The sequence below is a fragment of the Chionomys nivalis genome, chromosome 14 (genome assembly GCF_950005125.1).
Source record: "Chionomys nivalis chromosome 14, mChiNiv1.1, whole genome shotgun sequence".
Lineage (NCBI taxonomy): Eukaryota > Metazoa > Chordata > Mammalia > Rodentia > Cricetidae > Chionomys > Chionomys nivalis.
The window spans coordinates 57,734,054-57,759,103 of NC_080099.1; the positions used below are offsets into that span (position 1 = coordinate 57,734,054).

Consider the following 25,050-nt stretch of genomic DNA (forward strand, 5'->3'; position numbering starts at 1 on the left):
GTAAAAGCTGATGAGTAGAAGGCCACTAGAGGATCTTGTGAAATTCCAATTAGCCAACTAGGCGGGTAAAGTATAATGATCTTATGGAAAATACGGAGGGTGTTGGTCCTTAAAGAAAGAGCTTGATGACACCTTTAACTCAAAGGAATTGATTAACTCAGTAAATATCTGTTGACAGCATGAGTAGGGGTGCTTTGTTTTATTTCTTGGAGCTACATCTTATTTTTCTAGAGATTTTTATAAATGGACATATTGCAAATGTTGAATATAAATATTTAAGGTACAAATTTATGAGAACTTCCTGTTTCCAATCTCTTGTTTATTCTCCAGCGAGAATGTACAGTAACCCCTTTCAAACTCCGCCTTGCATGCCTCTCAACAAGGGTTCCCCGAGCAAGAAACGCCAGGGCAAAAGGGAAGCAGATTGCCATCCTCGGGCCTGGCAGACTGACATCGCTCACACACGCTGCCAACATTCCTTTGGAAACAGATGTTCCTACAGAGGAATGGTTGACATGTCTCCTTTTACATTTGTTCAGTAAATGTTAATTGTGAAAAGTATGAGTTTTAAGTTGGGCTAGGAACAAGTCGTTGGGGATATGGTCTTTTGAGGGTGAATAAAACAATTATTCTAACCAGTATTTCTCACTTAACCAATTAGGCTTTCACAGAGAGAAATTGCCTGTATCTTCCCCTGCACAGAAGTGTCTAGGTCCTTGTGCGAGGGAATAACTTGTAAATATTAGCAGAATTTTCTTTTCTTTTAAGCATCTACTGATGTGCTTATTTATTTATGTGTGTGCATGCACAAGCATCCGCACATGATAATGCAAGTGTGCAGGCCAGAGGGAGGAATTGTGGGATTGAACTCAGGTCATCAGGTTTGACAGTATGACCTGAATCATGGAGACATCTTGCTGGTCCAACTAACAGTTTTATCTAACATCTAAATATGAACTTTGCTCCTCGTAATTTTAAACTTATTTCTTCCTATCAAAAAATATATGACTAATAACACAAAATTTCAAAGGGGGCAATCCCACCGATGATATGCTTAAAATAAGGGCTCATCACAGCACCGTGATATAATAGCCTTTAACCACTTTCAGGAGCGTGGCCATATGTGCAACAGGAAGATAATGTGGCTGATATGAGAGCAGCAAAGATTTGGTGTGTGTGTGTGTGTGTGTGTGTGTGTGTGTGCATGTGTGTGCACGCTCATTCAAAGACAATCTGGATATGGAACATAAACCTAGTAAAACCGCTGTGAGACTTGTTTGTTCCTGCTTAACTCCAGACAAAGTAAGTCTATGCTGGCAATTGCTACTGTGCTGAAGTCATTTTCAGATGAGTTTTTGACACACATGCCTCAGTGGTGAACACTCAGAGGCGAGCCATTGTCATCTTTGGTGCCTCTTCCTCAGAAAGTCTCGGTGACATCAGTCTTAAATACTCTGTGTTGTGTTCTAGTTTTCTGACTGGCCATAATTTGCTTGGTTTTGACTCTGGCATTCTATAATCGCATCCAAACATCACTGTATAGTAGCAACTGTTACAGTGATATGAAGATGGTTTCTTCATTGCTTCATGGTGTATGTGAGTCTTTACAGTGATCGTTCTCCTTTGATTCCACTAATGGAGACTCCCTACAGGTCCCATTACACATTCGCACTCGGAGCCCGTTGTGACTTGGATTTGAAATGTCTCCACAGGGTTGTGTTCTGAATGCTGGTGAAAGCCTTGCAAACTTAGGAGACGGGGAGTAGCTGAAGGAAGTAGGCCACTGGCGACAGATGTTGGCGGTTATGTGTATTTTCCCTTCTCTCTCTCTCCCTCCCTCCCTCTCTCTCTCTCTCTCTCTCTCTCTCTCTCTCTCTCTCTCTATTTCTCTCTCTCTCCCTTTCTCTCTCTCCCTCCCTCCCTCTCTCTCTGTCTCTCTCTGTCTCTGTTTCTCTCTCTCTGTCTCTGTTTCTCTCTCTGTCTCTCTCTCTCTCTCTCTCTCTCTCCCTCTCTCTCTCCTTCCTAGTCTGCCATAACAAATCCTCTACCCCACAATCTCACCACCACGACCTACTTCTCCACACCTCCCCAACATGTTGGACTAAACCCTGGGAAACTATGAGCCGCATCAGATCTCCCTTCCCTTAACTTAGAAGTGCTATTTTGTCACAGAAATGAGAAAAAATAACTAACAGAGCTCAAACTCTTTCTTTCCAGATTGTTTCACTGTCCAACAGGGCACTTAACAAAGTAGTGGTTAAAGCAATGATAGAAACTAGACTGGATCCCGAGGCTCTCCCCATCTGAATGCGAGCCTAGAGCCCTGGCTTCCACCCCTGATGGAGTGGGCAGTGCCTTCCTTTCAAAGGTAACAGGAACACCAGTTAACAGCCTGGGCAACATTTCGGGGGGCATCAAGAACATATTGATTCTCATGGCCAATCCATGAATTTTTTTTTGAAAAAGCACAATATTAGTTACTCCCAAATTCATTTTAACTTTAACATGCTTTGTGAATAGCTCTGACCCACGGCTGTTTCACTCCAGAAACCCCGAGGGAATCCACAGGACGTGAGAATAGAGTCCTGATTAAAAAAGAGGGAAAGACTAATTCATGATAGAATCCACGATAAACATTGTCCTTAAAATGTCCTGCTCTAAATTGATCTTTTATGCTTAAAACTTTAGATTACATTAATTTATTTATGTGTATGAGTCTCTCTCTGTGTATTTACTGGCTCTCCACATATACAGGGGTCGTAGGACAACTTTTCTCTTCCACCATGATGGTCCTGGTGATCAAGCTCAGGTCATGAAGCTTTGTAGCATGCACTTTCATCCGCTGAACCATCTCAGTGGCCCTGGTCATACTTGCTTTATCATGCAGAATTTAATGGAGACTTTTTCCTTGCCTCAGGTTTGAAACATCCTTACTTGCTTTTTGGGCAGACCAAAATCATTTTGTTACCTTGGGAACTAAGGAGTTTTTCAGGACTTGGGGTTTTCAATACTAAAACAGGGTCAGACTCAAGCTATTGATCTGCATTTCGATAAAAAAAAAATGCTGGCTTGGCATCAGAAAATAAACCGGTGGTCTCTCCCTCATACGACCGAGTTTTGGAGCATGGAGTCACCTAGGCAATCTTCCACGTCTAGTGTGCAGACAGTCTGGACAGGGTCGTCTATTCTGAACGCACGAGGAATCCTGGCCGTAGCTCCCGTGATCAGAGGAGAAGGCCAAGAAATGCCGCACCGTTTTATTTTCCTCTGTCCTTACCACTCAGTGCCTGCTTCAGGATCGGGGTTAGTGTTCCAAAATGAGGAACAGACCCTGCTCATAAGACTAGGAAGTGAACAAGCACGGTCAGCAAGTCTCTCTTCTGTCGGCCATGGCAAAGCTATTGTCCTCCAGGAAATGGTTCCACGAGGTTTATTCTCGAGACACCTGTTTTCACATTGCACTAAGTGGCCCTATGTAGGATTTGTGTCTTTTCAGGAAAAATGACAGGCAGCTGTCCCTCACACTTGTCAGTGTTGACATGGGCCTTTACAACACGCATTTCTAGGACGTTTCGTGACCGACGAGACACCTGTCCTTGTAGTTGAAAAGCTATGGCCTTGCTCAGGAGAGTGAGAACTGGAAAGAGAAGATGGAAGGAACACGTGGTGTGGTTTTATTGGGCAACACAGTGACGATGCTTTTAAACCTTTCCTCTCCCCCCCTCCCTCACTCAGGTTTAAAAATCTGCATTCTCAGCAGCAGGTGGCTCACTTTAATATTTGCTGACTCGGCTAAAGCACTTGTAACAGATTTTTTTTTTTTTTTTTTGACATGGGGTTTCTCTGTGTAGCCTTGTCTATCCTGGAACTTGCTCTGTAGACCTCAAACTCATAGAGATCTGCCTGCCAAGTGCTGGGATTAAAGGCATGCACCTCCACTGCCCGACTTGTTTAACAGATTTTAAATAGAGCAATGTTTAACTTCTAGCCATGCATTACATTTTTATTTGGATTGCTTGTTTTTGGAGGTAGGGGTTTCCTTAAGTTGCCTAGGCTGGCTTTGAACTTGGGATCCTCCTGCCTCAACTTGAGTTCCTGGATAGCAGATATTCAATACTACACCTAATCTTTTAATAAGATTGAATAAATATTTAAAAAAATTTGCACATAAGCTAATTTATCTTTGTGTGAATTTTCTGTAAATAAAACTTTTGCCCCAATTTTGTTGATGAGGATTGGAAAGTACATTAAAAAGAAAAAAAAAGGAAGGAAGAACTGATTGTGTGCGCTGAGCTTCTAACACATTAACACGTTCAGGTATTTGTTATGTGCTTTACATGTATTGGTTCCTTTAATTGGTCTTCACAGCAATCAATAGGTACCATCAAGCAGACACATATTACCATAAATGACAAAACCTTATTTAAAATTTTATTTATATGTGTGGTGCAGAGAGCAAGAGAGTTTTGTAATTTTATCCATGGTCTCTCTGAGAAGAGTGGAAGTAAATGGGACCCTGAAAGTAAGAAAAGAAGAACTTCTGTTCCAAAGTGGACACCTCCTCCTCCTCCCTGCACCTGTGGGGGAGCTGACACCTCTATACCCCCTCACTGTACCTGTGGGGGAGCTGACACCTCCACACCCCCTCACTGGATCTGTGGGGGAGCTGACACCTCCTCCCTCTCCCTGCACCTGTGGGGGAGCTAACATCTCCACCCCCTCACTGAATCTATACCCTCTCACTCACTGTACCTGTGGGGGAGCTAACATCTCCACACCCTGTCACTGAATCTGTAGGGGAGCTAACATCTCCACACCCCATCACTGGATCTGTGGGGGAGCTGACACCTCCTCCCTCTCCCTGCACCTGTGGGGGAGCTAACATCTCCACCCCCTCACTGAATCTATACCCTCTCACTCACTGTACCTGTGGGGGAGCTAACATCTCCATACCCTGTCACTGAATCTGTAGGGGAGCTAACATCTCCACACCCCATCACTGGATCTGTGGGGGAGCTCACACCTCTGCGTCTGCTCACTGCACCTTGGGGAGAATTTTCTGCTATGAACTGGTTGTTAAAAGCTGATCACATTGCGGAAATGCTCAGAGTTGTCTTTGTAGATTGAAATCCTCAAACGTGAAGGCAACATGGAGCTGGCGTGGGGGAGGTAGGGGTAGAAATGGGGGGCGTGGTCTACCCTGTGAATTTATTATATAGCATCACATTTTCTCTAAGGCCCTCAGCAAAAAAACAGTATGAACTGTCACCCATTGTTCAAGGTTTCACTGGCCATGTGGAAATCGGAAAGTACCGTAAGAGTGAAGAAGTTCTGGGAAGCTACCATGCTGGTTCATGTGAGCCCTTGAGTGAGGGGCACCTCCTTGTTCTCTCACCTCACCCATCAGCAGCGTTCAAGGCACTTGCTTCACTTATTTTGAAACACTTATCATTTGGCTTCTGGTTTTAAAAAAGATACTTATTTGATGTAAGTGTATGTGTGTGTGCCTGAGTGAGTTTATGTGAACCATGAAGGTGGGTGGGTGCTTGAGGAGGCCAGAAGAGGACATCAGGTCCCCAAGAACTGGAGCTACAGGTGGTTTCAGTCACAGTGTAGGTCTGCAAGAACAGTAAGTGCCCCTAACCCCTGACCATCTCTCCAGGCTTCTGCTCCTGGCGTCCTCTCTGATTTTCTGACCATTCTTTTTGGTCTCCTGTACCTAGGAAATGATCCTAAGAGCCATCACACGTCACTCTGGAATCCCAAGTCCTTGTCAATATACCACATCTTTGACTCTTGTCTTATTCCGCATTTCAAATATAACATCCAGAATCAAACTACCAAAGATCTGGTCCTAAGGTTATTTCTTCTAGTTTCCTTTACTTCAGAAATGGGACGGCTTTCTCCCAATTGCTTAAGTTCTCAATGTATTTGGTATTATTATTAGAAACACTAACTTAGGAAGTCCAAACCCTTTATATCCAGGCTCTTGGTCTCATCAATAAAAGAATTTACGAAGTCAGCAAGCAAAGTTTCTTTGTATATCCCCAAAGAAGCCCTATAAATTCCATGTGGAATAAACTCAATAAAAACAGCGTTAAGACCTCTTACAACCAAACTATGGAAAGACAAAGATAAAGAGAGATTCTTGGAAGTAGCAAAAGAAAGGAGTGCTAATTACAATAGAAGAGCCATAAACTTCAGGGCTGATTATGCATCCAAACCTATAGAGGCCAAAAGCCAGTAGATACCTGTCCACCAAGAATTCTCTACCTGGCAAAACTGTCTTTCAGAAATGAGTGTTAATCTATTCCCAGATGAACAAAAGCATGGGGGTTTGCTTGTTCTACAATATGTCCTAAAGGGGATCATCGATTTGGAATGCAAGGATATTGAACAGTAACTTGATGTGTATGAAGAAACAAAGACTTCAGTAAAGGAAACTGCATGAACAAACACATCCTACCACAGGGATGCTATACCTGCACTGAGCTACTGCCATGGAACTTCAAAAACTCTTGGAATTTCTTGTGCCATGGGAATGTTTCATTAGGCTAGTGAGACAGCTCCTTGTGGGTCATCACATGCTCCCTTGCGGAATATCTGCCCTGCACTTTTGCTTCTAAATAATAACATTCCTTGCTACTTTGCTACTGTGTGTGCCTTCTCAGTTCTTCAGACAAGATGTCAAGAACCTGGTAATAGAGCTGGAGAGGCGGCTCAGCAGTCAAGAGCACCAACTCTTCTTACAGAGGACCTGTTTGATTTCTAGCACCCACGTCCAGTGTCTCACACCTGTACCTCCAATCCAATGCTGCCTTCTGGCCTCTGCAGGCACCAAGCTCTCACACATAAATCCACATGCAGGCATACCTGCATACACAAAATTAAAAACAAAAATGGACTTAAAAAAAGAACTTGGTGATCCAGACAGCAATTGCTGGTTACACCTGTGCTAGAAATGAAGCATGCTGTATTTCGTTTTGCAACACCATTTTTAATTTCTCATATTACCTAAGAGATAGAAGTATAACATTGTTTATAAATATGTGATAATTGGCACATAATGTATAAATGCTGTCTGCCACAAATAAAAGCTCATTATTACCAAAAGGTTTAGTTTAAGACACCAGAGGAGACTTGAGTATATAGCTGGCATACATGTGTGCACACTTTCCTTCTTGGCATTCAATCACTGGAAGGAAATGTGTTTGCCTAGAAATAATTCCATGGAAAGCAGCCACACTTCCCCTGGGGTTCTAGACCACAAAGCTGGGCTAACTGGCTTTACCTTTATATTGTGAAGGTGTGCTTGCTTCTAAGCTAGAGTAGCTACATAGGAGTGCCAGGAAAATGAGATGTCAAAGAAGCCATTTTTGTAGTGCCATTTTTGTTCCAATGGCCAGAGAGCCACCCCTTGCAGCATGACCTCTGGAGTGGTGGTGCAGCCAGGCATTGCAAAGTACAAGGGCCAACCATAGGCATTGCTTGGCAACTTGAGCACCCAAGACAGTAGATGAAGAGATGCAGAATATGTGTGTCCTGCATGGTATTACATACTTTGCTCTGACCAAGACTAAATCAGTTAGCGCCGGAAAGAGGGAACATTTTGTTATGTAATTTGACTCATAAACATCTTTTCTTTAAAATAAAGTGAGCACACACATAATTTTTAGTGCTCTATGGCCTAACAATACAATTGAAAGACAACTTCTCACTCTTGAAAGAATTTCTGATATTAGACTTGCTCTCTGGAGGTGCAGGTGGATGCAGGAAGGGTTGTGCACAAATCGAAGGTTGTCTAACTCACTCAAGGACTCCTTATCCATCTGCCCAGCTACTCCAAATAGTTAAGACAGGGAGGCTGGGCAAAAGACAGTAGCCTAATGAACAAATTAGGAATATCACCCATAACTCCACAGTTAGACTTTGATTTTTTTTTTTAGCATTTTTTTTTTTGGTATTTTTTCTTAATGGGAATATGGAAACTCTTTGCCTTAGCAGTCCAACATTCCACCATGGTTCATCTTCCATATGTTCGGAACTCACCTGTTCCCCTTCTTTGAGATGATTTCATATTGTTGTAAAAAAGGTCCATTAAAACGAAGGATAAAAAACCCCACAAGATTATAGTGTTTTAAAAAACATTTTTAATGAAGAAATAATTTCATTCCAAAATATAGACACACAATTAAATAGTTTAATCACTTCAAAATATAACATGTCCCCAGGAGGTTCCAACACACACACACACATACGCGCACGCACACACACATATACACACACAAAACAATACTCAACAGCAATATCAATAAAACAACATATTATAGTAGTTTTGTTACAATCCCAATGAATATTGTGCACTCTTTAGTGTTTCTGAATTGGTTATTTCAAATGGGGTCAAATTACAGTAGTCACAATTTAATATGTCTTACGTTGATTAGCTTCAAGATGCAATGAATGCTTCTGATTTTTCTTTCTCTTTTTTGGTTCAAAGTAAAAATGCCCTGTCTTCTAAGGACACAGTGGAGTTCTTTGCTTGTGGTTCCTTGTGTGGAATCGAACCAAAGTGAACGTAGCAACCAAAGGTTGCCATATTTACAAGATCTATCTACACTTAACAGCCAAGAACTAATAATGGTGGACGAAGACGGTGAAAAGAAGAGCAGACACCAGTGCTAACTTATATCGCAACAGTTTGGCTCATGCATATAAGAAAATACATAGTATATATCACACAAAGGCCACAATCTTAATGCAATTCAGTTCAAATTACTACTTACAAATGAACCTTCCCTGCCTTATTCTAGATCATACGATAATCCATCTTTGTAATCTCCCACACGTCTCCCTCTGACCAACCAAACTTACCCCAACTTCCATCCCGACAAACCACAACCAATTCCTGAACCCTATACAGTAGATTTCACCCACCTCCTGACCACAGTGCTGTGGGGGAGGTTTGGCGGTGTTAGACCAGTGCTCGTTCATAGGCTCTGATGGACATGGGTGTGCAATTCATTGTGGGATAAGAAAGAACAACCCCTGTGAGATATAGTTGAATAGAACAGACAGGGTAGACGAAACCTGCTGGATTTGCAATTAGAACAGGCCCCAAAAATAAATTTGGAGAGCCAAGGAAAGGAATCCACCGACAATCACAAAACCCCAAAACAACACACGCCATTTTGTCTCGGTTACAGGATAGGGGTGCTTGAATCTGGTCTCAGTGCTGACGTGGAGCTAAGAGAAAGAAAAGGTGGCTGGTTAGTGAGAAATTGCTCACTGGTAGTGGTTTCCAGAGAGTTCCTGTAATGGCTTTGTATGACGGAGTCTAGATCATGGGATGGAGCTGTTTGGCAATGGGAGCCATGACAAGAGGGAAGGTTGTCAGGAGAATGGTTCCAACCTTAGACACACATTTGATGTAGAAAACCAAAGAGACGACATGGGTCAGCTCAGTCCAGTTAGTGGCTGAGGGTCGCCAGCAGGCTCTGAGATCTGATGTCGAGCTGACAGAAATGCAGGTATCTGGGATGTAGTGGTTTTCAGTACTGAGTATGAGGCACCAGTGGCCACCTGCACCATCTAGAGAGGTGTGATTTCACAGAGGATGGGCAGGGGAAGAGATGAACGTTAAGACACACCAACAAAACCCGCAAAAAAAAAAAAAAACCCACCTGTGCAAAGACATCAGAGAGCTGTGCAGCTGTGAAACTTTGGTGCTAGCCTGTGCTCAGGAAATTTTGCGAGGCGGGTTTTCTCGAGAGAAATAGACAAATAACACCCAGGGACAGCACGGGGTCCTCTACTGATGCCAACCAATCTCTCAGCTATCCTCAAGGCAAATGATTTTGTTTCAAAGGGCAGCCAAGGAGAAGGCTTCTGACCAAATACAGAGGCAAGAGCATCCAACAGCCCTCTGCAGAGTCGGGCCAGGAAGGGAGTCATCAGCTACTCAATATGGACTAGGTGTATGGGGTGGGAGGAGGCTTTTGCCAGCCCAGTGAGCAAAACTAAATCTGAGGTCTCATTTATTCTGAACACTTCACCCCCTCCTTCAAGGCAGGGTCTCATGTATCCCAGGCTGGCCTTAAACTCATTATGTAGCTGAGGATGACCTCAAACTCTTGATCTTCCTGCCTCCATCTCCTGAGTGCTGGGATCACAGGCAAGTGTCATCGTGCCTGGTTTACACAGCTCTGGAAGTTTGAACCCAGGGCTTTGTGTATGCTAGGCAAGCATTTGACCAACTGAGTTACCACCTAGCCTGGATAAGGCTTTTTCCAGCCTTTGCTGTACAGCTCTGTGCGAGACCAACGCTTACTATCTTATAGCCTACTTCAGAATTGTTAGGAGGACTGATTAACACATATGGATCACTAGGCCCAAACCCAAGAGTTTCAGATTCAGTGGGTCTGGGCTGGAGTCTAGGAAACTGCATTGCTAAGACTTTTGGGTGACATGAACATTGCTGGTCTGAGGGACACACTCTGAGAATCATTGTTCTGCGATGATGTTCCCTTCTTTCTTTTAGAAGAAAAACTCAGGAATTCCAGAGAGGCTGCTAGCTTAAGATAGCTAGCAGGTGTCTGGCTTCTCCTTTTCTTTATACACGAGATCTTGGGATAACCAATGACTTTTCCATTTTTCCCAGAATCACTACAAGAGGCCCTTTTGAGGTCTCTCTACTGAGGGGCCTCATGAAGGACCATCCGCAGGCTCTTATCCTCTTGCCTTTGACCGTTCTATCGCACGCCAGCTTCACACTGAGTGTGAAATCCCAATCCCACATGGAAGGGCCTGTCTCCTTTCGCAGGACCACACAACGCCGCATGCAGAACAACAGGCGGTCAGGTAAGGCAATCGACATTCAGAAAGAAAAGCGGGTGAAGTCTGCAAGCGCACTTTAAGCCCATACGTTTAAAGCTGAAGGCCTCGGAACTAGCCGATGAGGGGACTTGTCAATGAGCGGTGTGGGGTAAGACATGCTTCCTAAGGGTACACTGTGGAGAGCGAGACCTGGAGGAGTGCAGAGAACGGGAGTCCGTGGGGGGTCTTATGGCACGTGTGGTTTATAAACAGCTTTAGTAACGAGTATTCCAAAACAAGTTCACAGTTTTTAGGAAGATCTGTGCTGATTTTAAAAACTAGATTCTATATCATTTGAATGTTTTTTCTCTCTCTCTTTTTAATATGATATCTGTTTGGAAAAGTATTTACATTAAATTCTATGGCTGACTCATTAGAGTATCTTGAAGGAAAATAACCCAAAGTTGGAAATAAGCCCTCAAGAACCCATTATTCCTGGTGGTAGGCTTAAGTCATTTTTCAGAGGGACTTGGAGACCCGGGCAGGCAAGGACCCTCCTTGGCTTCTGGGTTCTGAGTCTGGACACTCAGAAACCAAATTCTATTGCAGGTTGTTGTTTTCTTCCCCTTCAGGTGCTGTGGGGGGAAAAATGTGTAGTATATAATAAGACGGGTCTTTGCTAAAAATCTCAAAAAATCCAGAAATGAAACTTCTAGCTACAAATAGTATTAATATAGTCACTGTAAACCGAACGGGTTCAATATTGTGTGCGAAGGTTTAAAACGCTCGTCAATACTACTGTCCAGTGTAACAGCAGTAGGCTCTCAGCCGCTGGGTGTTTGCTCCGAACCAGGGATGAGCCGTGTTACAGGAGATGGAGTTGAAAAATTGTCTAGGAACAGAAGTCTTGTCCCCCCACCCCCCTCTAAAACACACACCTATGAACTACAAATCTTGGAACGGAAAGCTAGCTGCACTACAGGCATCGAAACACATCTTTAGGGGAGGGGGTTGCTGGAGGTGCTGGATGTGGTGGCTCCTCTCTCCGAGCGAGCGAGGGTGAGGCTGCTGCCACGCTGCTGTCTTCCTCCTCTCTGCAGGCGCAGCTCTCTCCGTCACCGGATGTCATGTTACTCTCATCATCTGTCTGACTATAGCTTGCCTGGGAATAAGGAGTGTGTAATTTTTTTTAAACAGGTGAAAACTGTTTCTAAATTAGGGCTAAGTAGCTTAGAGTCCCCCACCTTGCCCTTACCCACACAGGCATGCACGCGCGCATGGGCGTGCGCGCTCTCACGCACGCGCGCGCGCGCGCGCGCGCGCGCGCGCGCACACACACACACACACACACACACACAGTCTTTTCTTCCTATGAAAATCAGGGACCAGTGTCTTGGACACTGTGTGTCTTCTGGAAGAGATGCTGTGGAGTTCTCTTAATTGAGCCTCCTCTTAAGGGATCCCTGGGGTACTCCTGAGACTCATGAAGTGTACAAGGCACCCAATGGCTTACAAACAGGCCTGTAGTCTGCCTTTGAACACAGGAAGAGTCTTCCTGCTCCTTAGCTTCCATGTTCTGCCCTTATTCATGAAGGACTCTGTCTTGGTGACTGGTTGACTAATGCCAAGACAAAGAACTTGGTTCAGGACCCTTGCGCAAGAGAGGCATGTGCTTTGGGATAATTTTGGTATTGCTGTATAGTCAGAAAGTCCAAACAAAAACATACTAAACATACAGGTCATTCTTAAATTGCAACTGTATCCACCCCATTGTGAACATCATAGTAGGTTGAAAGGAGCTAAAGGTGAAATGTTGCTATTTTTTGTGCATTTTGCCCAACTGGCTGACTTAGCCACAGGCTGGTTTGTGTTTAGGCTCCTGCAGATTGCCATCTATCAGAATATCTCAGGTAAATGACCGAGGGCACACCTGTTTTACTTCTCACTACTAGATTTCCAAGAAAGTAAAAAAGTTGGCTTTTAGGTAAAAAAATAGAACCTGATTTTTTTTTTTTTTTGGTTTTTAGAGACAGGGTTTCTCTGTAGCTTTGGAGCCTGTCCTAGAACTAGCTCTTGTAGACCAGGCTGGCCTTGAACTCACAGAGAGCCACCTGCCTCTGCCTCCCGAATGCTGGGATTAAAGGCGTGCGACACCACAACCCAGCTTACCTGATCTAATTTTTATGTGGGTTTATTTATAGCAAGGCCATTTTATTGCCTTAAAACAATGAATGTTTTTTTTCTAAGAACAAGCCTTTAATATTTAAATAATACACAGAACAAAAACAAATAAATTGTTGGAGCTAAGAGAAAGAAAATGCTATTAAGGAACAACCTTTTCTTCTGGGACTAGATGTGCTATAACCAGAGTGAATGTTTTCAGAAACAGCTTCTGGAACCCTTTTCTGTTGTCGTCACTGTGAATTGGGAGAGGGTGTGAACGCAAGGGAGGGCAAACAGAGTGTAGCTGTAAGGGTTCTTCTTTCAGCTCAGGTCTGTACATTCGTGCAATCTTACTGACTTGATGTGAACTTGGGGGTGCAGCTAGGACGCTTGTAGTATTTGACCTGGTGTGTATCCTTTACTACTTGAAATGCTGCTGAAGAAATATGTTCATTCCTAAAATTAGCAACTAGGGTTGGCAGGGTGCCTTATCTTGTAGACTCATTTGATTCCACGATTGAGAAGGATTATGTAACGACACTATACATAAGTCCTTTGGCCAGGCCAGCCTGACTGCTATAGGAAGTGCACTAACTTAGGCTGTGACGAGGGACCACCAAATGGTCATTAACTAGAACTAGAGAAGCCATCTAGACTTAAGGGACAGTGGGTCCCACCATCATTGCAGGAAGCCGAGTCCTGGCTTGTTTATAAAAGTTGAAATAAAGCCAGGCGGTGGTGGCGCACGCCTTTAATCCCAGCACTCGGGAGGCAGAGGCAGGTGGATCTCTGTGAGTTCAAGGCCAGCCTGGTCTACAGAGCTAGTTCCAGGACAGGAACCAAAAGCTACGGAGAAACCCTGTCTCGAAAATCCAAAAAAAAAAAAGTTGAAATAACAAAGTTGTGCTGAGTCCTGTGGCCGCGCTCCCCTTCTGTGGGACTGTAGCAGCTCCCCAGTACGCGTGGGAGCTGGAGCATGTGGAGGTATGCACACATATGCACAGCTAGTTATGATGTGTCAAATTCTTTAAACTGTATCCCACATGTCCGTCTCCTGTATGTGAGGTAGGTATAATATCCTGATGGACAGAGGAAAGTGATACTCATAAAGGACCAATAGTTTCTTTAAATTATGCTAAGTTTTGGTGAGATTCGTATTTCAAAATGGTTCTAATGAAATGCACAACTTGAGATTTAGATCACGACACTCAAGTGATTTTAACGATCAAGTACCAAACAGTATTTCAGTGATAAAGAAAAAAATAACTTGAGAATTTGGTAAATCTTTAGAGTGGAATGAAATGACCTAGATGACATCTTGAGTTAACTTTTATCACACTGAAATTCCCGGTGGATTTGAATTAGTCATCCTCAAAACACAAGGCTGCAGGATTTCCCCCCTTTGGTTGTGTTGTCCATTGTTACAGTGTGCACATGTGTTTTTTGGGGACTAAGGAGCTGACTGACATCCAGAGGTGCTGAAGTAGCTTGGATGCCATTAGTGATGTGGCCACAGAGAATCTGGTGCACCTCAGGAGCCATGGAAGTTTCTGTGACAACTGCCCTAAACAACGAGTAAAATGTCAACTCCAGGGATGTCTGAGGGATTTACACAGGACTGGAATGAGCTCTGCACTTGAGTTGCCACTCTGAGGGCAGCAGGGAAGGTTCACACTACATCACATGGAAAGAGTGAACTCAGGCTAAGAGTCATCACAGCTCAGCCTACAGTGTCCATGCTTCCTCCCAAACAGCAGGTACTTACTTGAGAGGAGAATGAGAAAGGGATATTGCATTCAACCTTGCAAGCTGACCTGTGGGTGACAAAGGACACAAACAAGAAAGGTGACATATCAAGTCAGTGAGGCAGTCAAGCTGGTGAATTATTTGGCTGGAAGCCATGCACAGAGACGCACAGAGAGGGAGAGAGTCCGCAGAACAACAGAGGCATTCCATCTAGCCTGTCACCTTCAGCTTACACAGCCTTTGAAGAGAACCACTCCACCACACTCCAGGATACGCATTGAGGGAGAGCACATGGGCCCCACCCTTGCTCTTTTCCTTGAGGTCATCAAACACCGAAAGGCAAGGAGAGAGAGGGGAACCGGGGATTTACTGGGCATGGCAGAACTTCAGATAGATCTTTAATAGAACCCCTTTACTTTGCTCATGTAACATTAACTAATAATTCATTAAGAATCTAATATTTGTGATAGACTGGATAAAAGTCACGTAAAAATGTAACAAGTACAGTTACTCTTGTCACTAATCCCCAGAAACTGAAGATAAGCTTGAAGAACAGGGCCTGGCAGGCAACTCCAACAGGCCAAGTCGGATGTTGATGATCTAGCCACATCTCTCTGCTCCATGTGCCAACCCATGTGACATGCGTCCAGGACACTGCCCCTTAGGCTTCCCAGAGATACCAGTCAGCTCCGTACAAGGCTAGCTTCTCTCTAGGGATGAGCCTCAGAAGGCACCAAGAATGCACACTCGCCACGGTTTTGTAATTGGGTGAACATATGGGTATGTGGCACAGGAGTATGGCTCTACGCACTAATGATTATTATTGTTCTTTTTAAATGGCTGTTTTCACTGTTTCTCTAGGGCAGGCGCTTGGATGAAAATGTTAAGCAGTACTACGTTCAGTGAACTTGGGATCGATTTCCCTGCTGCCGCAGTCCCCTTGGGAACCCTTCAAGGCTCACTCTATACATAACACAGAAGCCAGACCCAGGTGACGCTTACTGGGTCTCTGTCCCTCACTGACAGAGTGAGAGAGGGCCATGGTGACTCAAGACTGTGGAAAAGGCTTGTGTGGCCATTAGACAAAAGGTCTGATGAGCCTGGGGCTAGCTGGTCTCTACCAGAAAAATATCCCTGAGTCCTCCATGGCGCAACTCTATACCCGAGGAGAAGCAGGCAGTGGAGTATCCCTGAGGGACAAACCAATACTGTTGGCAAGAGTAAGTAATGATATTATTCTTAGTGGCATGAGCTATGCTCTGTGAATTCCCAGATGGGTTAGTACACTTCAGCCTCTTTCGGTATCTACCTGTCTGCACCTTGCTGAATGGGGGCTTGCAGGTCCCTCATTGTTTCTCAGTAGGTTTCGTCACCTTTGCACTTATGTTTGATGTGATGCAGGCAACGATGAAGTCAGAGACAATTCAGGGGGAGGAAGTGGATTGGCGTTTATTCATCTTTCTTGTGCCATGTGTTCTTTATATAATTATCACTATTTCCAGCTTTTTATTTGATATGTGGGCTTCTATTTTTACATATGTTTGCACGTGTATATGCTTGCTGGTCCATGTATTGGTACAAGCATATGGAAGCCCAAGGTTGATGTTGGGGGTCTTCCTCTGTTGCTCTTTGCCTTATTCATTGAAGTCTTCTAACTGAACTCAGGGCTCACCAATTTGACTAGTCTGGTTAGCCTGCTGGCTCCAGGGAACCCCTGCTTTTACCTTCTGATTGTTAGGATTATAGGCTGGGCTACCATGCCTACCAGATTCTGGAAACCCAAACTCTATCCTTCACACTTGCTTTGCAAGTGCCTTATCCATGGAACCACCTCCTCAGGTCCCTACATTTTAACTTAGGAGAGAAAAAAAAAAAAAAAAAAAGAAAAAACTTCTAACAATCCTGATGTGTTTGTATTGGTTGCCACTATCAGTCTGCCAATATCACAAAGGCCCTTTTCACGGTCCACATCAGACTCTGGACTACAAGAGACATTTAACACATCACTGTATGGGATGCATGGACTGAGGAATACTACCAGAATATTCTGGAAAAGTAGCGAAGAAACAGGGAAGAAGGCCTGCATTTTCAGGGAGGGGGAAGGACCCAGTTGTGGAGGACCGTGGAAGGGCAGGGATGCTGCTGCCCCCTGTACCTGGAAGGCTTCGTCCTGCAGCTTCTGTTTCAGGTACTCCTCCATCTGCAGCTCAGTCTCCAGCTGCCGCACAGACTCATTCTCGTAGTTCTCATCCTCGGGTTGTACGTAAGAATCCCCATCTTCCGGGACGCTGGGAAAACACAAGAGGTGTTTGGGAGGAGTCTTAACAGAAAAGAGTGGGCGGAATTCCTGTGTCCCTTTTCACTTTCTTCCTTCATGTATTTTTCCTGAGCCCCCCCCAATTCACTTTCATGTCTTCTTTGACTCAAAGGAAAACAAAAAACAAAACAACAGTAATAACAACAGCAAAAAAGTCTGAAGCTTGGAAAAATATGTGAATAAAATATCTTCAATTTAATCAAATTGAATGAGGAAGTCATTGGCCATTTATGTTTTTATAGGGTATACAGGAACAATAGCCCGTAAAACGTTCTATAGTCTTATAGTCTTAAACAAGGCAAATTTGTCTTTAGAGGTAATGTCTAGGTTCCCAACATGAGATTTTTTTTTCTGAAAGGCAAGTGAGCCCTCTAGTGAAATAATGTTTAAGGAAATGTGTGCATGATTTAACTCTCTTTGTGTTGTACCACATGCTTAAACACTTCTCTCTCTCTCTCTCTTTCTCTCTCTCTCTCTCTCTCTCTCTCTCTCTCTCTCTCTCTCTCACACACACACACACACACACACTCGAGCATGTGCACACATATATAAGCACACTTCATGGTACAATAAGCCTTATAATACCAGTAACTTGATACCAGGATATTGCACCCATAGCTCTTGAACTTACAAATTTTTATTAGCCCTGGAGCTGAAAAATCCACTTTCATTGTTTACTTCCATGACAAAATAAGCAAATAAGATTGACCCCATCTAGTAATAGTAATGGGCAGACAAAGCCTATTCCTCCCATGTGTAAAGGACTCACAGGGCTGAGCACAGGTTCACAGTCTAAATCAAACTATGCTCTTGGAGCTAAAACAGTACTTTTTAAAAAAATGCGACAGCAAAACACCCTCCAAAGTGAAAAGATGGTTTAAAGAGAGGTTTTGGGGATGGACATTCAATGCCATTGTCCATGCTTATCTGTTGGACATACTATGTTTGGAGGTTTAGGGTCAACCTAAAATAGTCTGTGAGACTTCTAGGAACTCTCCATTTTCAACTCCCAGATCATTTGCTGGAAGCTGGTGCTGGTCCCTGGCAACCAAGGGAGAACAAGCAGGTTAGAAGTGGGGAGGCCTTTCATAGTCTTGAGTTTTAGGACTGGGGTAAGGATGCGTTAGATAGCTACTACAAAATGCATGATCATAAAAAGATACATATTTTTATATTTACTAGAATTCACCACTTTGAATAATATATCAAGCAGTTCTCGATTTTATAGGCAAGGACAAGAAAACACACTAAAAATAGAACCAGTCACACTGCCATTTGCAATGATGGTGTAGCCATTTGTTCTGCCTCCCCCAGGCTGCTGTTTCACAGCTGGCTTTCAAGACAGGTCTCTTTATAACTCTGTAACTTCTGGCCTTTACTCGTTACTTAGGACGAGAGCCAGGACATCAGGACTTCTGCTTAGTTTCATCACAGGGTCTGTAAAGCAGCCAGTTCATTCTGTAGACTAGCTTGAAGTACTTCTCACATTAAGCCTTATCCTTGTCATGATTTTAGTGCTTTGGCTCTTGCCCACATTTATCAGAACGCTAGCCCCTAACACCCCACTTCCTTTTCTTCCTTCTTCTTACTTTATTCCTTTCCCCTCTGGGCTCTTCAGCTAGGTCCCTAATTTGCCCTTATATCTGTGTTTTGGTTTCCTTTGCTGATGGAGGGTCAAGGCAAGCCTAGCCGGATTGTCACTGATGCTGCTGGCTTTGGTCAATAACACAGACCTAATTAGCCAGCTCTCCCTAGGGTGTTTGGTTAGGAGTCACACATTCTTAGATACTGTCAGGAATGTTAATTTTTAGTCTCTAGCATAAGCAGTCTTTATTTATTTATTTTTATTTTTCTATGAACGAGCAAAACTGTCGGGAATAGGCTGTTTGGTCCTCTGAATGACAGCCAACAGACTCTTCTCTTACTGGCTGTCTTAAGTGGGAAGCTACCAGCTAAGCAATACCATCTTTGGCAATTGGCCAGACTGCAATTCTGAAAGTCTGGCTGTTTTGAACTCTGTAGCATTACTCTGCAGGACCATCACTCCAGCAGCCAAGGATTACTGCAACCACAGGGGCTGCAAGAGCCACAATTCCTGCTTAGAGTCCTTGCTCCAGTCACACATACTCTAGGCAACTCCCAGTGGCTTTGGAAGACTCCATTCTGTGAACTCCGTAACACTAAATAACTCTGCTCAACTGACAACAGTGTTGGCTTGGGACGGGAAAGGGGCAACCTGTCCCATGACTCAGCAAAAACTCAGTGCAATTCGAGGCTCGTGATTGGCTCATAAGTAAGGTTTGAGAGAAATATATTTATGCACGCATGTGTGTGTGTAGTCTTTACTGGTATGATCATCTGGAAGACACCTCTTTTGGTCATTATCCCAATAAATGTTTCCCCTGAATGGCCTTTTCCCTACTTATGGTACTTATGGCTGTGTTGGTTGCATAAAGAACCCTGCCCTAAGAAAAACAAACAAACAAACAAAACAAAACAAAAAAAGTACCCTGCCCTGTAATGGGAGTAATAATAAGCAGGTGCCTAAGAGATGGAGAAAGTCACTAGGAGCTGAGGTTCTTGAGAAGCTCCACAAAATGGCCAAGGGCAGAAGGCTGTGCAAAGCTAAGGTAGAATAATGGTGGAAGCATTGAGAAGTCGAGAGACAGTGAAGAAGCTGGAAGTGTGGAAGATGAGAATCTGTGAAGAGCCGATGGCAGGAGTCACCGCTAGGAGGACTCTAGCTCCAGAGAGTTGTCGTGGGTCAACATTTGAGGGTCCTGGCTTCAAGCCCAGGAAGTATCACCATAGCCCCTGAGCACTGGTAGGTAAGACCAGAGCTACAAGCCTCTGAATCTGAAAGTGTAGTGTAGTGCCTTTAGTTCTCAAGGCTTAGAGTCTTGAGAATTTGTAAGCCAAGCCCTGAGCCTGTGGAACTCAGGCTGCGGGTGCTTAGGCAGTTGCCCCTTGCCCACCCATGACTTCTATTCATAGAGAGGTTTGTGATAACAGCCTCTGTAAACGGTTTCTACAGGACTTTATACATATTTAATGAGCCGATCAAACTGGGTTCCTTTATAAAGAGATTCCATGTGTTTAATGACATCTATCGGATGCCATTCTATCCTCACCATTGTCCCCTAGTAGTCAACTCAGGAGACGCGATGACTTCTCTTACAGAGTGGCATATGTGCCCTGGGAGAATGCGTTCCCACTTATTGACTACAAGTGACTTAAGAATTAGGGTTTTGCTTCCAATTTTACCATGATACAAATGTGGTATGCATTTACCAGAGACCACACTTCAGTTTTGAATTAATATCATCCCCAAACAAGCAATATGTGTATGAAACTGTTTTGTGATTTGGCATCATGGATAAGTTGCAGCCCTCTGTCAGTCACAGGGGTCAGAGGGCTCATGCTTGATTGACACCCTAAAGTGCGCTCGTCTACAGCATACTATGGCTTAGTTGTATTAGGAAAGTTTTTGACTTCCAGGAAGTTTACTGGAGTATGTCTTCAACAGAATTTGAGGGCCATCCGTGTCCAGTGTGTCAAGTGAGTCAGGCTTTCATTAAACACTCACTGTTTTACATTACTGATACTGTCTGGAAATCGGTCAGAAGGAAGAGCCCCTAATACCAAACTTAAATGCAGCACTCTTCTGCCTCTTCTGGCAGAACGGGGAACTGCACCCTTCCCGGTTTTGTTTTGTTTTATTTATTTATTTATTTATTTATTTATTTATTTATTTATTTATTTATTTTAACTTTTAGAGGTCGCTTACAAATTGCTCTACAACTGAGAAAATGCCGCCAAGAACAAGATACTCACATGTCGCCGTGCATGGTACTTGCAGCTCCACCGTGGATGTACCCGGGTTTTCGGGCGTGGATTTGGGCTAGAAAAGCCTTTTCAGATGTTGGTGATGGAACCAGACCTTCGAACTGAGTTCTTGCAAATTCAGAATCCACAGTACTGTCTGTTTCACTCGCCACCTCTAGTGGGCAGTGGAAGACACAGAGAGTGACAGTTTAGGAAGCTTATGACCCAGAAATAAAGACCCCGGGCTCCCCAGGAAGCTTAGGGCCTAGAAACAATTTCCCAGGTTCCACACGCAGTAAAGTCAGGGTGTCAGACACCAGTCTTTTTTTCCCTCTAAAATGAGAGTTGGTACTGAGATGAATTAACTATAAAATAGTTTTGCATACAGCATTTTCTTTCTTTATTCAGTGCTGGAGAGGTAACCCGGTGGTTAAGGGTGCTTTCTGCTGTTGTAGAAGACCGAGTCCCATTCCCAGCACCCGTGTCTGGAGGCTCACAATCACCCACAGCGGAGGCTGCTGGGAATCAGAAACCCTCGCCTGGCTTCCACAAAGACAAAGCACCTGCACAGGCCCACATATCCACACACACATGTGCAGACACATAAACGCGCGCACACACGTTTAAAAATTCCTTTAAAATGTTAAAATCTCATTTTGTATTTGACTATGATCAGGTTTCCAGGAGGGACCCCGAGCGTAAGGACCCTTCCACAACAAACCCACAAGGGACAGGACACCAAAATGCACCTGAATTCAGCTCTTTCACCAGCGAGGACATAGTATTAGTGATGGAATCTGCAGCTACCAGCAAGTCATTCCTTAAATTCCTTCTTGAACCTTCAATAAAGAGGCAACAATTTAAAAATGATGCAGCCTTTCCTTCCCCACCAGCTCTATCTTGCTCGTCTGTCAGCTCCTCTGAAAACCTATAGCAACAACAGGAGCTTTGGTGTCTTCCCTGAATTGGGGAAAAAAGTAAACTGGCCCTGAGAAAAAGACCCAGAGAATGACGAGGTTTGTAGATTTGTTATTCCAACTGGGAGGTTTTGAAAATGAAAGGGATCAGCATCGATAAGACATGTTGACCTGGCACAAGCTTTGGTACTTGCCATGAATCAGAAAGTGTGGGCAACCTATTGAGCATAACCCATATTGCCAGGAGAATTGTAGTTTTCAAACATCTCTTGTGGTCCCAGCTGTTACCTGGCGCCTGCCCCCTGAGCACACTGATGCCTGCCCTCTGGCAGAGCAGGCTCTGTCTCCTGCTGGGGCTTCCAGAGATCTCTGGTTTCTGGAATGATACCTTTTGAGACTGGGACATCATACACTGAATGCTCCCAGAGTGGAAAAGGGTTGATGATTTTTGCTACTGCTCTTAAGATACTGGGCAGAGGAATGCCTGGTACCTTAAGCTGGACTTTTACTGCTGGAAGGTAATCCATAGTAGAAAAGATTATTCTTACATATCAGGCTGGTAAGGGCTAAATGGGTATTTTTAGGGTGGCATGGGAGTGGGTAAGGTGAAGATGGAGCCAAGCATTAATTACCTCAATAACTTTGGAAGAAAGGGTTCAAGATTCCAAATATGCCACTTACAAAAAAGTTACATAGCACAAGTGTCTTACTGGCTAGGGGGTGCCTGTAGGTGACATATCATTGTCATTTCTCACAAAGTACCATTAAATGAATAAAGCAATAAATATATTTAAATTAGAAAATCAAAGAGACTAAGTAAAAACATTAATCATAATATAAAGCACAAGCAGATTTAACATTCTGTAGGTCTTTAAAATCTGATTTAGATGAAGGACACTGTCCCTTCTAAAGATTAAAAAAGAAACATATACTGTGAGTTACAAAGGTAGCTCTTTCATGGTATTCACGCTTAGATGAGCCTTGGTATGGAGCCTCCATTTTTCATCACAGAAGCAAGCAGTCTGCTAGCATTGCCCATTGAAATGTGTTAACATTTTATCCCCCTACATAATGGATGAGAGGGTTTGTTTTCACACATGGTTGCTGTCCTTAGACACGGCTGATAAAAATACTACTAGGCAAATGATAATTCTGATTAAAATGTCTATTTCTGCGGTCATTAGTGAGGTTGCACATCTTCCCTCTGTTGGCAATTTATGCTTCTCTTGTCTTCTAATTCCCGTCATCTGTTTTGTTAGGGAGGCAAGCCTCCATATTTTATGCATAGCTGAAGTTATGAAATTTGATTGACACACACACCAATAGGTTCCTTGGAATCTATTATTTAGTTTCTGTCTTTGATTTCTGTTTTTCTTTGATTTAAAATAGCCAGTCAAATGTTTTCCTTTTTTATGTCATCAATTGACAACTTGGTGGATATTCATAATATATTTCTAAATTAGAAAAGGGTCTAATTTGTGTGAAGGAAGAAGAGTCTATGAGTTGTATATGCTCATGTGCATAGCTATTTATACATAAAAAATATGGTGGGAAGAGCCCATGCATTAGCTGTGATCGCTTCTAGCTGTAAAATTGGCATGATTGGAAAGGCTTACAGGAGGGGATTTCTTAATAGCTATAAACTTGTAAAATGATAGAAAGAGGAAGGCTAAAATCACTTAGTTTGGAGTGCCTATGCTGGTTAGTAGTACTTTTCAATTAGATAAAATCTAGAATGACCCCAGAAATGGATCACTAGGCACACCTGTGAAAGATTATCTAGATTAATTTAGCCTCTGAGAATGTTTGTGAGGAATTATCTTGATTTTTTTAAAAGATGATTTGGGAAGATCCATCTTAATAGTTGGAGAAATTCCCTGGGAAGGGGATCCTAGGATGTATGAAGTGGAGAGAGTGGTGTGACACCAGCACACGCGTGTTCCGCTGCCTGCTTCCTAGCTGTGGCCAGACCAGTAGCTTCAAGCTCCTGATGCCTGCCTTGACTGACCTATCTTGACCTTCGAGACAAAAGTAAATGCTTTATCTCTTCTGCTGTTTTTTTGTCAAATTATTTATCTATCAGTGGGAGAAGAAAGGGAGACAAGGGTCCTCTGTGGAGAAGGCTGGTCGCCAGCTCTTCTTTTTCTACTGAGGGTAACCTTAGTCTTGTATCCCTGATTACAGAAGCCAGGATCCAACCCTCTAGAGCGTCTCAGTGTGAAATCTGTAAAATGATGACTTGTCCTTCATCAGCTCAAAGTTGGGAGTGTTTAATTTCTGTCTTGACTTTGCTGATGATATGAAATAAGAGTATCAGGATGGACTGAAGTTGTAAAGAAGTTCTTGTGCCCCGAGACTCCGAGATTTACTAAAAGTGGGGCAGGGCAAGAGAACATCTTGGGAAATGGGAAAGCAAGGAAGAGTTGCAGAGTGGCTTTCTCAGATGCATAGGCCAGGCTCTGACCCAAGATATAGGACACCCTAGCAGAAATGTCCCACCCGTAATCTGCGGCTCAGGATAGCTGTGAACACAGCACAGCCCCAAACCACAAACTTAGTGAAACATTATGAGGTCTCCATTGTAACTCGACTCTATAGCTTTTCAAGTATGAATTTTGGAGATGACAAATGTGGCCCTGAGAAGCCAAAAGGTTGGACGCTTTTGTGAGAGTCCACGTGTGGGTGTGATGACTCTTTATGGCCTTCTGCTCAATGGATCTAAGGTTGGACGCTCCTGTGAGAGTCCACGTGAGGCTGTGATGACTCTTGATGGCCTTCTGCTCAATGGGTCTCAGCGAAGTGTTTGCCAGGCACAAGCAGAACACAGGAAAGGAGAGACTACTTACTTTGTGCAAAGGCCTCTTGCACATCTCCCCCTACCCCAGTGAGGGAGTCCTGAGGGGTGTGCGTTGGGGTGGAGCAGGCAGATGCTGACCGGATGGGCATGGGAATGGGTCTGCTGACGGTGTGGCTGGGGGAGGAGCGAGGGGAGCCTGCCCCCTGGGTCTGCAGAAACAAGACACATCATTAGTTTGCTTTCACAAGAAAAGCCCATATGCCTTCTCTAAAGTCTCAGGTCCCATGTTAACAACAGTGAGAACAACATTCCAGAATATGAGCAAATCTCAGGAAACCAAGGAGACTATCCTAAACCTAGCTGCATGTGTAGATTAATCTAGCAAGCCATCATACATAATCTGAAGTTTGTGTTCGTATTGATTGTTCTACAATATGATACCTTTGTCCTCGCTATGAAGCTGTTACTAAACA

The 25,050-nt window shown here is 43.7% G+C and overlaps 1 protein-coding gene across 11 annotated transcripts in view; it reads right to left on the bottom strand.

Moving 5' to 3' along the window:
- Positions 1 to 8,133: 8,133 nt before the first annotated feature.
- Dtna (dystrobrevin alpha) overlaps positions 8,134 to 25,050 on the bottom strand; it is a 378,064-nt gene continuing 361,147 nt past the window's right edge. For 6 of the 11 annotated variants that reach the window (XM_057788655.1, XM_057788654.1, XM_057788650.1 and 3 more), the window contains 5 exons: positions 24,627 to 24,786; positions 21,613 to 21,702; positions 20,873 to 21,038; positions 16,877 to 17,009; positions 8,134 to 9,243 (listed from right to left, as the gene is read on the bottom strand). In XM_057788655.1, coding sequence (XP_057644638.1) covers positions 9,103 to 9,243; positions 16,877 to 17,009; positions 20,873 to 21,038; positions 21,613 to 21,702; positions 24,627 to 24,786 — 690 coding nt within the window. In that variant the 3' untranslated portion in view covers positions 8,134 to 9,102. Of the gene's footprint in view, positions 11,975 to 14,740; positions 14,790 to 16,876; positions 17,010 to 20,872; positions 21,039 to 21,612; positions 21,703 to 24,626; positions 24,787 to 25,050 lie in introns of all 11 variants that reach the window. The other 5 variants (XM_057788657.1, XM_057788653.1, XM_057788651.1 and 2 more) reach the window with 2 other exon arrangements.